We start from the raw sequence: 13,892 nt of genomic DNA, 5'->3' as shown, positions 1-13,892 counted from the left end.
GCAACAGATTGTATGACATCGAATGAGCCAAATATCGATTTTATCAAACTACCTGCATTAGGTAAATTAATAATTTTATATTATTTTTGACAACTCAAATCAATTTTTAAAAATAACCTTACAGGATAGTTATTTTTAAATATTCATTATTCCCGACATAAGTTGTTACTAAAATCGAACTTGTTACTGATAGGGAAGAAATTAAAATACTGTATAATAAGTATAGGTATACCTACTTACTGATTACGATTGATTATTTATTATCTGTTAAGCATTGAGGGGTGTCATCCTTCATCTCTGAAACTATTCATCAGATCTTCAGTAAAACATAGGATCAACCTGATTAGACGTATTAAAAAGCTATGACAATAGTAGATATAACTTGTGAGATCTTGAGAGATTAGAGTAAGGAGCTGTTTTGCATAAAACCCAATTACTTGTACAAAATATAAGGGTCTACTAATGAATCTCTAAATTTTGATGTCCAGCAAGAACCTTGGTATTTCAAAAATTCTATTACTTTCAGTCACAAATTCTCGTGCATGGGTAGGCATCAAAGGAAATTTTTATCCTTACAATGTAATGGAATTAAATACAAAAAATATAATTAGAAAGGAATTTAATTTCGACCGTCATAAAAATGTCGGCATTCGCAATCGCCAACAGGCACGTATTTACAAATATTATTATCCCCTGTCCAAAACCCACAAACAGAAACACGGATAAAGCAATTTTGTGTATTTTGAATACGAATCCGCATGATATGATACCAATGGTAATGAAGACCGTATTTTTGATCACAAAATAAAACAAATAAAAGGAACATGGAAAGCGTGACTCGGATGGCCAATGTTGGGTTCCGCAAAAATGGAAACTGAAACTGTAAGTTGCATGTTACAAGATTAGACTTACAAAGTATTATAAATTGTGAAGAGTCTATGAATCGGCTACTAATTTAAAAAGTTCTAAGCCTAAGAGAAGTAACAGTAAGTTGTCCCGTGGTAACTTTTCCAATTTCATGCAGATACATCATTATAACTGTATACCTATAAAAAAAAAAGTCCTGATTCACTCACTGACTGAGTCATCAACGCCCAGTCCCGACCTTTGAATCTAGAAAGCTTTGCTCAGAGTTTCTCTTTACAATTAAGTAGACAAGGAATAACGCCGATTCCTTAAAATTCCCACGGGATAGGGAATAATGAGGCTTTATATTTTCACTAAGCGAAACCTGAAATTCCTACGGGATAGGGGCTTTATATTTTGAACGAAGCCGCGGTTGCTAGTCAAAAATATTTCTTACAACTTGTGACTCTAATGCTACGTCAAGATACTACTACTGGTTTAGAAAGCAGTCCTACGGAGAAAAGTAAGTAAAATGGGCACCTCACACCGGACTAGTCTTGACTAGACTAGAACATCAAATTAGAAGTTGGATCCAAACGCACAAGACTGTGGAATGTGGAAATCCTTTTCTGACATAATTTATTTTTTTAAAGAGTAGCTGCCGAGTTTCTTACTCCATAGGATAGTTGACAGGCATTCTGAACCAGATGTAAATTACTTAATGATTCGCAAGTAGTATGTATATTGATATTCCCTCTATGTCCAGCAGTGGACGTCGAGACGACACTGACCTTAATGGTTTTTTTGTTTGTTTTAAACCCTAAAAAGGGTAAAAGGATGATCAAGGGATCCGTGAGATAATTTTTGCTTTGTTTTTATTTACAACATGAATAATTGAATTCATCCGAGCGTTAGCGTGTTCCACGCCAACCAATACGAAATAAATTTAATTAACTACTGGAAATAATTGAATTTCTCACTTGTAATGAAAAATAGCTATTGTTACCGAAAAGCTGCCTAAATGATCTTAGTCTTAGGCAATCTAATTTTCTTTCATCATGGTCTAAACAATTAAGCTACCACCATTTCTGTTACTTACCTTGTCTAAAGGGTTACCATGATTATCCGCTATGATGGCTAAGTGCGAATTGGCAGACGTCACAAACTTTTGAGAACATTATGGAGAATTTTCAGCCGTGTAGAAAGAAAGTGCGTGGTATATATTTTTTTTAATATAAGAAAATATTAGCCATGCTAATCATGACTAATACTCCCCTTTCCCATCCAATTAAGCGTAAAGCTTGTGCCAGCACGGCTAGCATGGGCAGTAGATAAAAATTATATCCCCCGATTATATCCACTGATGTCATAGAAATCAGTGGATATAGGGGATATAATGTTTATCTACTGCCCATGCTAGCCGGGCAGGAGTGGTTACGACAATAGTGCAACAGTGGGGTTTGAACTGCCAACCTTTTGGAATTCAGTCCGCTTCTCAACCATTGAGCTATCGAGGCTTACAAGTCATAGATTTATCATTATTTTATTTGGCCATTTACCTACTTACTATCACAACATGTATACAGTTAACTAAGCGATACGCTCAACCCATTAGAAATGTCCCATTTCCGGAGTAGAGAGAAAATAAAGAAAAAAGAACGAGACTGAAGCTTGAATCTCTTAAACCGTTGCGTTGTATGTAGATGAAATAGCTCTATTTACATAAAGAAAATGACTTCATGTATTGAAGGGGTGTTCGAGAGTTCTTTGGCAACACAAACTGACGTGGAAATAAAAAGGTATATTATTATAGCTACTTACGAGCGATGTGAATTAATACAACATTTAGAAAATTCGAGAAAGTAAGGTTTTACCGTATTTGCAAACCATTTGGGAAACCTTTCCGTAGTCGGGTATGGCTATTCTGATGAATTGCATACTTTCCGAAGTTCATTTTTAATAGCGAGCAAACGAGCAGGTGGGTCACCCAATGTTAACAGCCAGGGCTCTCTCCGTCACTTACTCTATACAATCGTAGCCCCAATTTCATTTGAATATTAAGCAACCAAAGTCCATGAAATTTTGCAGACATATTCTAGAAACTAATATCACAGATATTTATTATCACAGACAGTATAGATTATCACAGACAGTGGTGTTTTAGATTTTTCAAAAAATATGTAGTTTTAAAATTACAGGGGCTCAAGGATTTGTGTGTAAATTTTTAAGACCGCGTAACTTTGAAACCGAATATTTTAACGAAAATCTAGAAAACCACAGGCATAGATATTAGTTCCCAGAACGTTTTTACAAAATTCCATTGAGTATGATTAGTTAGTATTCCAATGAGAGACGAATTACGTTTGTATGGAGCGAGTGACGGAGAGACCCCTCTTAATGCGTGCCGAATTTTCAGGAATTTGTTTATTCACACCCATGTTTAAATCTAGCGGAAACACTGCCGATGGACGTTGGTCCTACAATTTTCTATCTCCTTAAACGGCCTACTAATAACCCGAGCAAAGATCCCGCCAAAAAAGATATCCGTTACAAAGAGATACACAAACAATCAGTGCGCTACGTGAGCCGAATACAAGACCCTTTATTGTGATCATACGCCACGCTAAATCTATTTTATGTGGATTCATAAGTTGTGATATAGAAATTAATGTGAATACGGACGGACTTGTATGAGTAATGAATAATAGTATGAGTAGTGATAATAGTTTTACAAAGTCAAATTCAAAGCACTTATTCAAAGTATATTAGGTAGGTTGGCACCATTGATTTTAAAAGAGCCACCCCTATAGGGTCGGCACCATTTTACACTTTTTGATGGTCAATTGTTGAATTTGTCAAATAATGATGTAATGGTGATAGTTAATTACTTAAACTTAAAAGTTAAAAATAAAGATATGAGGGTTCCAAACGCGCCCAAGTCAGAGAAGAGTCCACAACAAACTCAGCTTTCTTTTTAAAGTTCCGTACCCTGAGGGTCCCAAGGACCCTATTACGGGATGTACCTATCTCATGAAGTATGTACCTAGAGTTAAAATTTTTACTAGTTAATTCATACTAGGTCTACATAATATTAATACTAGGTAATTATATAATTGCTATGGATGTTTCTAAATATTGTATCTAATTGAACTGTAAGAAGTCACATTTCAATAACCATACAGTTCGTCATATTAGCCTCATACCTAGTTATAGTATTTATGTGGCTCTCTAGAGTATAGAAAGTGTGTGGGTATAAAGGACCGCCTTGTGTGACCCTCCAGTCTTCAGTGTAGGCTCAAGGGTCATACAAGGTGCTTTATGATCGTTTATGCTATTTAGGTTGTATTTAGTTTAAACGAGTTGAATTAGCTGTCTAACCCACCCACGTCTTACTAGAACTTATAATTGAATGTAAATTAAGTACTTACCTACTTACGTAATAAACTTAAGGTATCATAAAATAAACTAATAATCTATGAAGTGCTTTAAAAAGCAAGATTATCAAAGTACTAGAGCATGCCCGCGACTTTTTTTTTTATTCACTGTAGGTAATCGCTTGACCACAATCACACCTGATGGAAAGTGATGATGTGGTCTAAGATGGGACGCGTTTACCTAGAAGGTGCCTATTCACTCTTGTTTTAAAGATACCCGGATTGTAATTGGTAGGAAACACAGATCGCGGAAGAGTATTCCAAAGCCATGCGTATGAGGAATGAAGACGCAAAACGCTTCGTGCGTGTAGATGGAATGGACTTCGTCCGCGTGGATTTAGGTTTTTAAAGATCCCGTGGGAACTGTTTTAGTTTCCGGGATAAAAAGTTGCCAATGGCAATTACAGGGATGCGAGCTACCTCGGTACCAAATATCATACAAATCGGTTAAGCGGATGGGTCTTTAGGAATCCCTCGGGAACTGTTGGATATTCCGGGATAAAAAATAACCTATGTCCGTCCCCGGGATATAAGCAACTCTATACCTTTCGTCAGAATCGGTTAAACTGTTGGGCCGTGAAAAGGTAGCAGACGGACAGACAGACAGACACACTTTCGCATTTATAATATTAGTAGGTATGGAAGTATGGATTTGCAAAAACGTAAAAATATATCTTTTCTTTTACCAAATCTTTCGAACAAATAAAAAGAACAGCCTTTATTTTCACCAATGCCAATTATATTGCCCGTATTGTAAAGGAATATCGTGGAAAAGTGTAATCATTCCTTTTGTTGGGTATCTGTTTTATTTCTGAAAATGTTTTACAATTTCTTCTAGTGAAAAATTTATAAGATTCACGTTGATTCTAGAAAAGAAAGATAAATTGTTATTCATTATTTTATGAATTTTAGATGTTTTTCCATTTTCCATACTTTTTATTTTGACTCTTCTTGAATATTTTTAACCCCCGACCCAAAAAGAGGGGTGTTATGAGTTTGACGTGTGTATCTGTGTATCTGTGCATATGTGTATCTGTCTGTGGCATTGTAGCGCCTAAACGAATGAACCGATTTTAATTTAGTTTTTTTTGTTTGAAAGGTGGCTTGATCGAGAGTGTTCTTAGCTATGTTAGTTTAGGTAGTTAGTTTGAAAGTTATCAGCATTTTCGAGTTACTGTAACCTTCACTTGTCGGGGGTGTTATAAATTTTCAATTTACACTTGTTAATAGATATGTATTTAAAAATTGGTTACATAAAGGTAGTCTTTTTAAAGTATCAACGTCTGATTGGCCTAATGTACCTACATGAAAACAAGTGTAAATTAAAAATTTATAACACCCCCGACAAGTGAAGGTTACAGTAACTAGAAAATGCTGATAACTTTCAAACAGCTGAACCGACTTTCTTGAATTATAGCTAAGAACACTCTCGATCAAGCCACCTTTTAAACAAAAAAACTAAATTAAAATCAGTTCATTTGTTTAGGAGCTACGATGCCACAGACAGATACACACGTCAAACTTATAACACCCCTCTTTTTGGGTCTGGGGTTTAAAAATATCGACAAAAGCGCTCCGTACCAAAAGGTTAAGCGGGTAACGTGTCACCTAAGCCTTAAAAACGATTTAGATCTATTTTTGTAGTCGACAGAGAACAAAGAGAGATAAAACGGGAACAAGCCTGAATCTTTCAGCGTATCCTCCCCTTGTATGCACATGGAATAGACGTCAAGCGACACATCGAGAAGTAGGTAGATACATGTTTTTGAAAAAATCTTTTTTTTTTGAAAAAAAATCTTTTTTTTTAGATATAAAAATAGTGAGCAAACGAGCAGACGGGTCACCTGGTGTTAAGTGATTACCGCCGCCCATGAACATGCAGCACCAGGGTGCCGCCAATTCGTTACCGGCCTTTCAGGAATTTGTTGGTCCGGCCCTTGAATAACCCTATAATCTAGAGTAACTCAAATCATTTTTTGGATCAAAGTAACGTCCATAGTTCCGCCGAAAATGGCCGCCAAACAGATCAGTTTTTTTATGTATTATTTATTTTTTGGGTCGTACTAATTATTAATCAGTAAACTTAAAATTAGAAATAGATTTACTTAATAGATTACAAACTTACATATGATTGAAAGTTGAAACCTACTTCAAATTACCACAGCATGAGTAAAGAGAGGCTGAAGTTGACAAATATTACTAATTAAGTATTAAAAGCTACTGAATAAAATAAAACAAATACAAATAACCGCAATACTGGTACATGCATCAACACATAGCTGGTGTTAAAAATAGTAATAGAATAAAATTAAAATAAAAGTAGGTAGGTAAAGTTTGATAGTTTTTAGACTGCCGCTGCCCTACACCTGCTGCTGCACTTTAAATGGACCCAGTGGTCAGATACTGTGAAAAAAGGGATTGGCTTCTCCCCTTGTTGAGAGACATTGCTGTTCGGAATAATCCTATTTACATAAATGAAATGATTTCAAGTATTAAAGGGCTGTTCAGAGTTTTTTTGGGAACACATAGTGACGTGGAAATAAAAGGAAATAAATTCGCGAGCAATGTGGAACACTAGTGCAAGGCTTTTACGAAAGACTTGGACCCCTATAAATAAACCTTTGGGTTTAGTTTGTTATGAGTCGTAGTACCCATATTATTTATTTGTAAGCCTACGAAATGCGGATCCAAAATACATATTGCAAATATTCAACGAAAAAATATTTTTTTCTAAATTTGTACGACATTTCTAACGTAGAACGATAGGTATTGTATTTTTTTACGACTATTATATTAAGCACTAGCTGATGCCCGCAACTTCGTTTGCGTGGATGTAGGTTTTTAAAAAAACACATGGGAACTCTATGATTTTCTGGGATAAAAAGTAGCATATGTGCTAAACCAGGACATTATCTATCTCCATTCCAAATTTCAGTCAAATCCGTCAAGTAGTTTTTGCGTGAAGGAGTAACAAACATACACACACACACACAAATTTTCGCCTTTATAATATTAGTGTTATCTGGGCCGGCGTTAGGTTGATCATGATGTAACTCCTTGGTCTTTTCAGTCAAAATCAATTTTTTTTTATTTATCCAATTAGTATTTCTCATTCCTGAATCTGACATGTTCCAGGTCTCAACTCGAACAGGCATTGTGTCACACTACGTGAGGCTGCAGATAGTGGTGCCCGAGGCATTCATCCTCGGCTCTGGGGAACATCACGTCGACCTGGGCAGCGTCATTCACCTCATCTGCATCGTTGAGAAGGTGGGTACTTAACTTTTGTTCAACTACCAGATTCCATTTTTCCCGCTAGCTATAATCATTGGTACCTTCAACAGTGAATAGGCACCTTCTAGGCAGGTGCTGTCCACCTTAGGCTGCATCATCTCATGTTTGGTGCAATTGCAGTCAAGCGCAAGGCTATTTAGTTAAATTATTCTCGGTAGGAAAGGCATTCCGAACCAGTAGTAGATGCTTTTGACGATTCAAAAGAACTTGTAAAAGTCTAATTGAATAAAAATATTTTGAATTTGAATTTATTTAAAAAAAAAAACTCGGTCTCATTGGTCCTTGTACCTTGTATGTAGGTCCTTGATTAAACTATAGAGGTCTAGTTCAGGTAGGGACGCTACTTAGCGTTTCCATTCTAAGATTGATTTTTGACCCGGGAGCGGGACGAGCGGGATGATTGAGGCTCAAAGTGGACCCATAGCTCGATAGGTTCGTTAGGGCACAGGCAATTTTTATCCCGGAAAATCAGAGTTCCTTCGAGATTTTCAAAAACCTAAATCCACACGGACGAAGTCGCGGTATCATCTAGTCCAATATTATAAATGCGAAAGTGTGTCTGTCCGTCAGTCTGTCTGTCATTCCCAAAAACCCATCCGCTTAACCGATTTGTATGAAATTTTGTACCGAGGTAGCTTGCGTCCCTGTAATTGACATAGGCAACTTTTTATCCCGGAAAATCAAACAGTTCTCATGGGATCTTTAAAAACCACGCAGACGAAGTCGCGGGCATCCTCTAGTATCCTATAAAACATCAATAAGCCGGCCACCTTACTGCGGTGATACGTAGCCTACCTAACGTAAATGGTAAGGAATAATTAATTATAGGTCCTACTAGTAAATGGTATCCAAATCCATCACTATAATACTATTGTTATGTATTGTATCTATACAATGTGTACTCAATCAACCGTCCTGTTTGTTTGTATCCGCACCGGATAATCTTGTATCGAATCAGGACATAATACCGCTCTGGTCTACTCTATGCTCATTCACAGTGGGATTCTCGAAGATCATGTATTGCATATAAACCCATCCATCTCAGTCGTGAATATTTTATAAGTTTTTAAAGGATAATGGAGTTGTTTGAATCCACAGGGATAGCGTTTATATATCTGTCTTTGAATAGGTTTACCTGATACATTTTCCTTGTATAAAGAGGAGCAGGTACATACAGTTCTGTTATATTCAGAGGTTTAGACAGTGATATTTTCCAAGATTAAAAACATTAAAAACCAATGACCTCATTCTCCATTTTTATGGACTGCAACTCGCTTTTCCTATAGATAGGTAACTTGAAGGTCTGTGCCATATTAAGGGAAATCTGGATAACAAATTCAAGACCCAAAACTTTTATTCAGGACAGCTGCAAGGGAGCAGCCTTTCTATAGTACATAATGTAGGTACAGTTATTTAAACAGTAGGTAAGTATAGGTTCCCTTAAATATTTCAATGAGTTTTTTTTTAAAGAATATTAGCCACCCTAATCATAACTAATACTCCCTTTTCCCCTCCAATTAAGCGTAAAGCTTGGGCCATGAGTGGGTACGACAAAAATGCAACGGGTAGGGTTTGAACCGCCGACCTTTCGGAATTCAGTCCGCTCCTCAACCGTTGAGCTATCGAGGCTTCAAATTACTTATAACTATTATTGTTTCAAATTCCAGAGCCCAACGCCGCCACAGTACGTGTTCTGGTACCACAACGACCGCATGATTAACTACGATGCGACGCGAGGCGGCATCACGGTGGAGACGGAGCCGGGGGCTAGGACGCAGTCTAGGCTCACAGTTCGCGGAGCCACGCTCAAAGACTCGGGAAATTATACGTGCAGTGCTAGCAACACTGAGCCGGCGTCTATACACGTCTTCGTGTCTGAAGGCAGTAAGTTTTTTTTTTTATTCAGATACACAAGTTAGCCACAATCTCGCCTAGCGGTAAGTGATGAAGCAGTCTAAGATGGAAGCGGGCTGACCCGGAAGGGGTATGGCAGTTTATTCGGAAAATCATACCTGACTATACAGTTCTAGCTGTTATAAGTAGTCTATAGTCTATGTACGTCATCTGTCAATGTCAGACATACCAAAAGAAATGTCTAGAATTAGGAGTCGATACTTAAGTCCTAGAGTCTAACGTGTAACTACTAACTAGAACATGTAATACCTAATAGAATAAAGGATCAGTCAAAGTACCAACGTATTTTATTATATGGTGCCAGAAGCGGAGCACGAAGTGACTTCGAAATATAACCATGCCCGACACTAAAAAAGACACGCCGCATGGTGGGCGACCTGAGGTGGCGACTTCAAACAGGCTAAACATCGTAGGAAACCTGAAGCCGATGAGCCTGGAAGGCAATCTGGCTGTCAACTGGAGAAAATGGCACCAAACGTTCACAATATTTCTAAAGGCAAGTGGCATTTCCCAGGAATCTGATGAAAGAAAAGTCGCAGTCTTATTACACTTCATAGGCGCTGACAGCTTGGAAATATTCAACACTTTCGGTCTAGACATCGAGAAAATCACATATAGTGCATTAATTGATAAATTTGAAGAATATTTTGTTCCAAAACGAAACATAACCTATGAGTGTTATAAATTTTTTACTACTAAACAAAAAGTAGATGAGAGTCTGGAAGATTTTTTAACACGCTTAATAAATAAAAGTAAATCATGTGAATTTGAAAGTCTGCAAGAAAGGATGATTAAAGATATTTACATAACAAATATGCATGAAAATTATCAACATGTCAGGGAAAAACTTTTACTTGAAGACAATTTAACCTTAGAACGGGCTAGAAATTTGTCTAAAAGCATAGTGTCAGCCAAGTCTCATGCAGCAGAATTCAAAGAGTCTACTAATGTCTTCTTCCAACGTCAGTCAGTCAAACAGTCATTGTCACAGTCAAGAACAAGGTCACAGTCTCAAAATAGGAACAAATGTACTCGGTGTGGTCAAATTCATCGATTTAAGTGTCCAGCTCGCAATGCAAAATGTAGAAAGTGTCTTATTATAGGTCATTATGCAGCATTGTGTAAGTCTAAACAAGTAAAGTATGTACAACAAGAGGAAAATTATACATATGAAGGTAATGATTCAAAGTATTTGTTTGTCGGACATTTGAATTCAAGTCTATCTACAAATTCAGATTGGAGTGTCAATTTCTCAATTAATAATATAAATGTACAATGTATTTTAGATACTGGAAGTGATGCTAATGTCATGTCATATAATTTGTTTCAGTCATTAAATGTCATTGAAAATTTTTCACCTTGTCATGCCAAAGTAACATCTTATTGTGGAAATAGTATACCAATATTAGGTCAACAAAAGCTTGAATGTACCTATTATGTAAATAGTCAACCTCAGTCAAAATTAATTAATTTTACTATAGCAAATGTGTCGTCTCCAACTGTCATTGGTAAAAATACATGTTCAGAGTTAGGTCTTATTAAAAGAGTCTTTAATATTGTCAAGTCAGATGATTGTCAAAGTCTAGGTCAGAATTATGAGTCAAACTTAGTCACAAGTCAAAGTCAAAGGTCAGAGTTTAATAACTGTCTTGTTAACAACAATAATTGTCAGTCACAGTCATATGAAGGGAATAATTGTCATGTTCAGTCAAAATCATACTATATCAATAAAAATTATAATTTACAGAGTCTTTTGTCTAAGTATAAATCTGTATTCGATGGATTGGGCTGTCTACCTGGTGAGTGTCACATTACTGTCAATAAAGATGTCCGTCCCAAAATTGATCCACCACGGAAAATTCCATTCTCATTACATGATAGACTGAAGAAGGAATTGGACCACATGGAAAGTCTGGATGTCATCACCAAGGTTACTGAGCCAACGTCATGGGTGAGTTCACTTTTATTAGTCGAAAAGAAAAATGGTCAACTTAGAGTCTGTCTTGACCCAAGAAATTTGAACGAAGCGATATGTAGATCACATTATCCAATACCTACTATTGATATTGTGCGGTCTAAGCTACATGGAGCATCATATTTTTCTACTCTGGATGCCAGCAGTGGATTTTGGGTTATTTGTCTTGATACAGAAAGTTCAATGTTGTGTACGTTCAACACCCCATTTGGCCGCTACAGGTTTAAAAGATTACCTTTTGGTATCAACTGTGCCCCTGAAATATTTCATCGAATTATGACAGAAACATTCGGTGTACTACCTGGAGTCATGGTGTATGCTGATGATATTTTAGTCTACGGCAAGGGTCGTCAAGAACATGATGAAAATTTACAAAGAGTCTTTAAGAAAGCTCAAGAAGTCAACCTGAAATTCAATAAAAGTAAGTGTAAATTTGGTCATACACAGGTTAAATATTTAGGGCATATATTTTCAAAAAATGGAGTGTCCCCTGACCCAGATAAAGTCCGGGCTATCAAAGATATGCCGTCTCCTGTCTGTCTCAAGGATCTACAAAGATTTCTAGGAATTTTAAATTATCTGGGAGGATTTATAAAGAATTTGGCAGAGGAAACTGAACCTCTACGTCTGTTATTAAAAAAGTCAAGTGAATGGTCATGGAATGAGAGTCATGAAGCTACATTTACACGTTTAAAAAATATTATTTGTCAAGCACCAGTTTTGTCACACTATAATGTCAAAAAGTCAGTAGTTTTGTCAGTTGATTCAAGTCAGTCAGCAGTCGGTGCAGTCTTGCTTCAAGATGAACATCCAATTTGTTATGCGTCTAAAACATTAACGTCAAGTCAGAAAAACATGGCACAGATTGAAAAAGAACTGTATGCCATTGTCTTTGGATGTATTCGATTTCATCAATATCTTTATGGTAAAATAGTCACAGTTGAAACAGATCACCGTCCTTTAATTACTTTATTTAGAAAGCCCTTAGCTGAAGTCCCAACACGTCTGCAGAGGTTAATGCTGAGAATACAGTCCTACGACTTAAAGGTTGAATACAAACCTGGCACAAAAATGTACATTGCCGATTCATTATCACGTGCAGCTTTACCCGAGTCTAGTGAAGATGAGTTGGATGAAGAGGTCATGGTTCATGTCAACATGCTAGTAAAAAACTTACCTATTTCAGAAGAGCGTCTTCAGTGGCTAGTCCAGGCTACAGAAAATGATGAATGTTTGCAGCTACTTAAGAAATACTATAAGGAAGGATGGCCTGATAGAAAGTCAGAAGTCAATAAACTAGTACTACCCTATTGGAACTGTCGTCATGAAGTACATGCTGTCGGTAATTTATTACTTAAAGGTAACAGTCTTATAATACCTACAAAATTAAGGTCAGAAATTTTAAAAATAATACACAGTGGTCATCAAGGCATTGAAAAGTCAAAGAATTTCGCCAGAGGAGTTGTGTATTGGCCATTGATGTCACATGATATACAGCAGTGTGTGGAACATTGTGAAACATGTTTGTCACACAGGAACGCCAATCCACCAGAACCTCTAATGTCACACAAAATTTGTTCTTTTCCTTGGGAAAAAGTTGGAGTAGATTATTTAAAATTTAAAAATCAAACTATACTTGTCATTGAAGATTATTATTCAAATTACATTGAAATTGCTAATGTCAGTTCAACAGGAGCCAAAGCTCTGATTAATGCGCTGAAATCTATATTCAGTCGTCACGGAATTCCTGTATTTTTGAATTCGGATAATGGACCTCCGTATAATTCCCAGGAATTCAAACAGTTCTTAGCGTCATGGAGTATAACTCATACCACATCTAGTCCATACCTGCCTCGTTCTAATGGATTAGTGGAGTCTGGAGTAAAAATTGTAAAACGCATACTTACTAAATGTGCAGAGTCAGGCGATGATCCATATCTTGCTTTATTGCAATACAGAACTACACCTAGAAACAACTTACCGTCTCCGTCTGAGTTACTGATGTCCCGTCGTCTCAGAACGCTCATACCTACTATTATAAAACATCTGGAACCTAAAGTAATGAGTCATAGGATATATAAGAAAATAAAACAACAGAATAATTATAAACAAAAGTTTTATTATGATAAAAAGTCAAAAATTTTGCCTAATGTCAAGAAAGGAGATAAAATTATGTTTAAAAAGTCACCAGAGTCAAAATGGCAACCTGGAGAGATTGTCAAAGAATGTGAGCAACCTCGATCATTTATAGTTGAAGCTCCAGACGGGTCAACATACAGGAGAAATCGTCAACACATATCTTCGCATTTTCCAAGTCCAACTAAGGATATAAGTCAAGAAAAGAAAGGAGAAAGTCCAGTAAGTAGTAAGAATGTCAGTCCAAAGATGGAAATGAGAATGGAAGAGTCTAAAGAAAGTAAAGATGAGGG

General features: G+C 36.6%; 1 protein-coding gene across 3 annotated transcripts in view; it reads left to right on the top strand.

Annotated features, from left to right (window-relative positions):
- Positions 1 to 13,892, top strand: part of LOC123875801 (hemicentin-2-like) — a 357,222-nt gene that overhangs the window by 341,777 nt on the left and 1,553 nt on the right. For all 3 annotated transcript variants that reach the window (XM_045921841.1, XM_045921843.1, XM_045921842.1), the window contains exons 6-7: positions 7,416 to 7,550; positions 9,242 to 9,458. In XM_045921841.1, coding sequence (XP_045777797.1) covers positions 7,416 to 7,550; positions 9,242 to 9,458 — 352 coding nt within the window. The remainder of the gene's footprint in view (positions 1 to 7,415; positions 7,551 to 9,241; positions 9,459 to 13,892) is intronic.

The sequence above is a fragment of the Maniola jurtina genome, chromosome 20 (genome assembly GCF_905333055.1).
Source record: "Maniola jurtina chromosome 20, ilManJurt1.1, whole genome shotgun sequence".
NCBI lineage: Eukaryota > Metazoa > Arthropoda > Insecta > Lepidoptera > Nymphalidae > Maniola > Maniola jurtina.
Note: the sequence above shows the minus strand (reverse complement) of the source record. Positions and strands in the feature narration are given on the sequence as shown.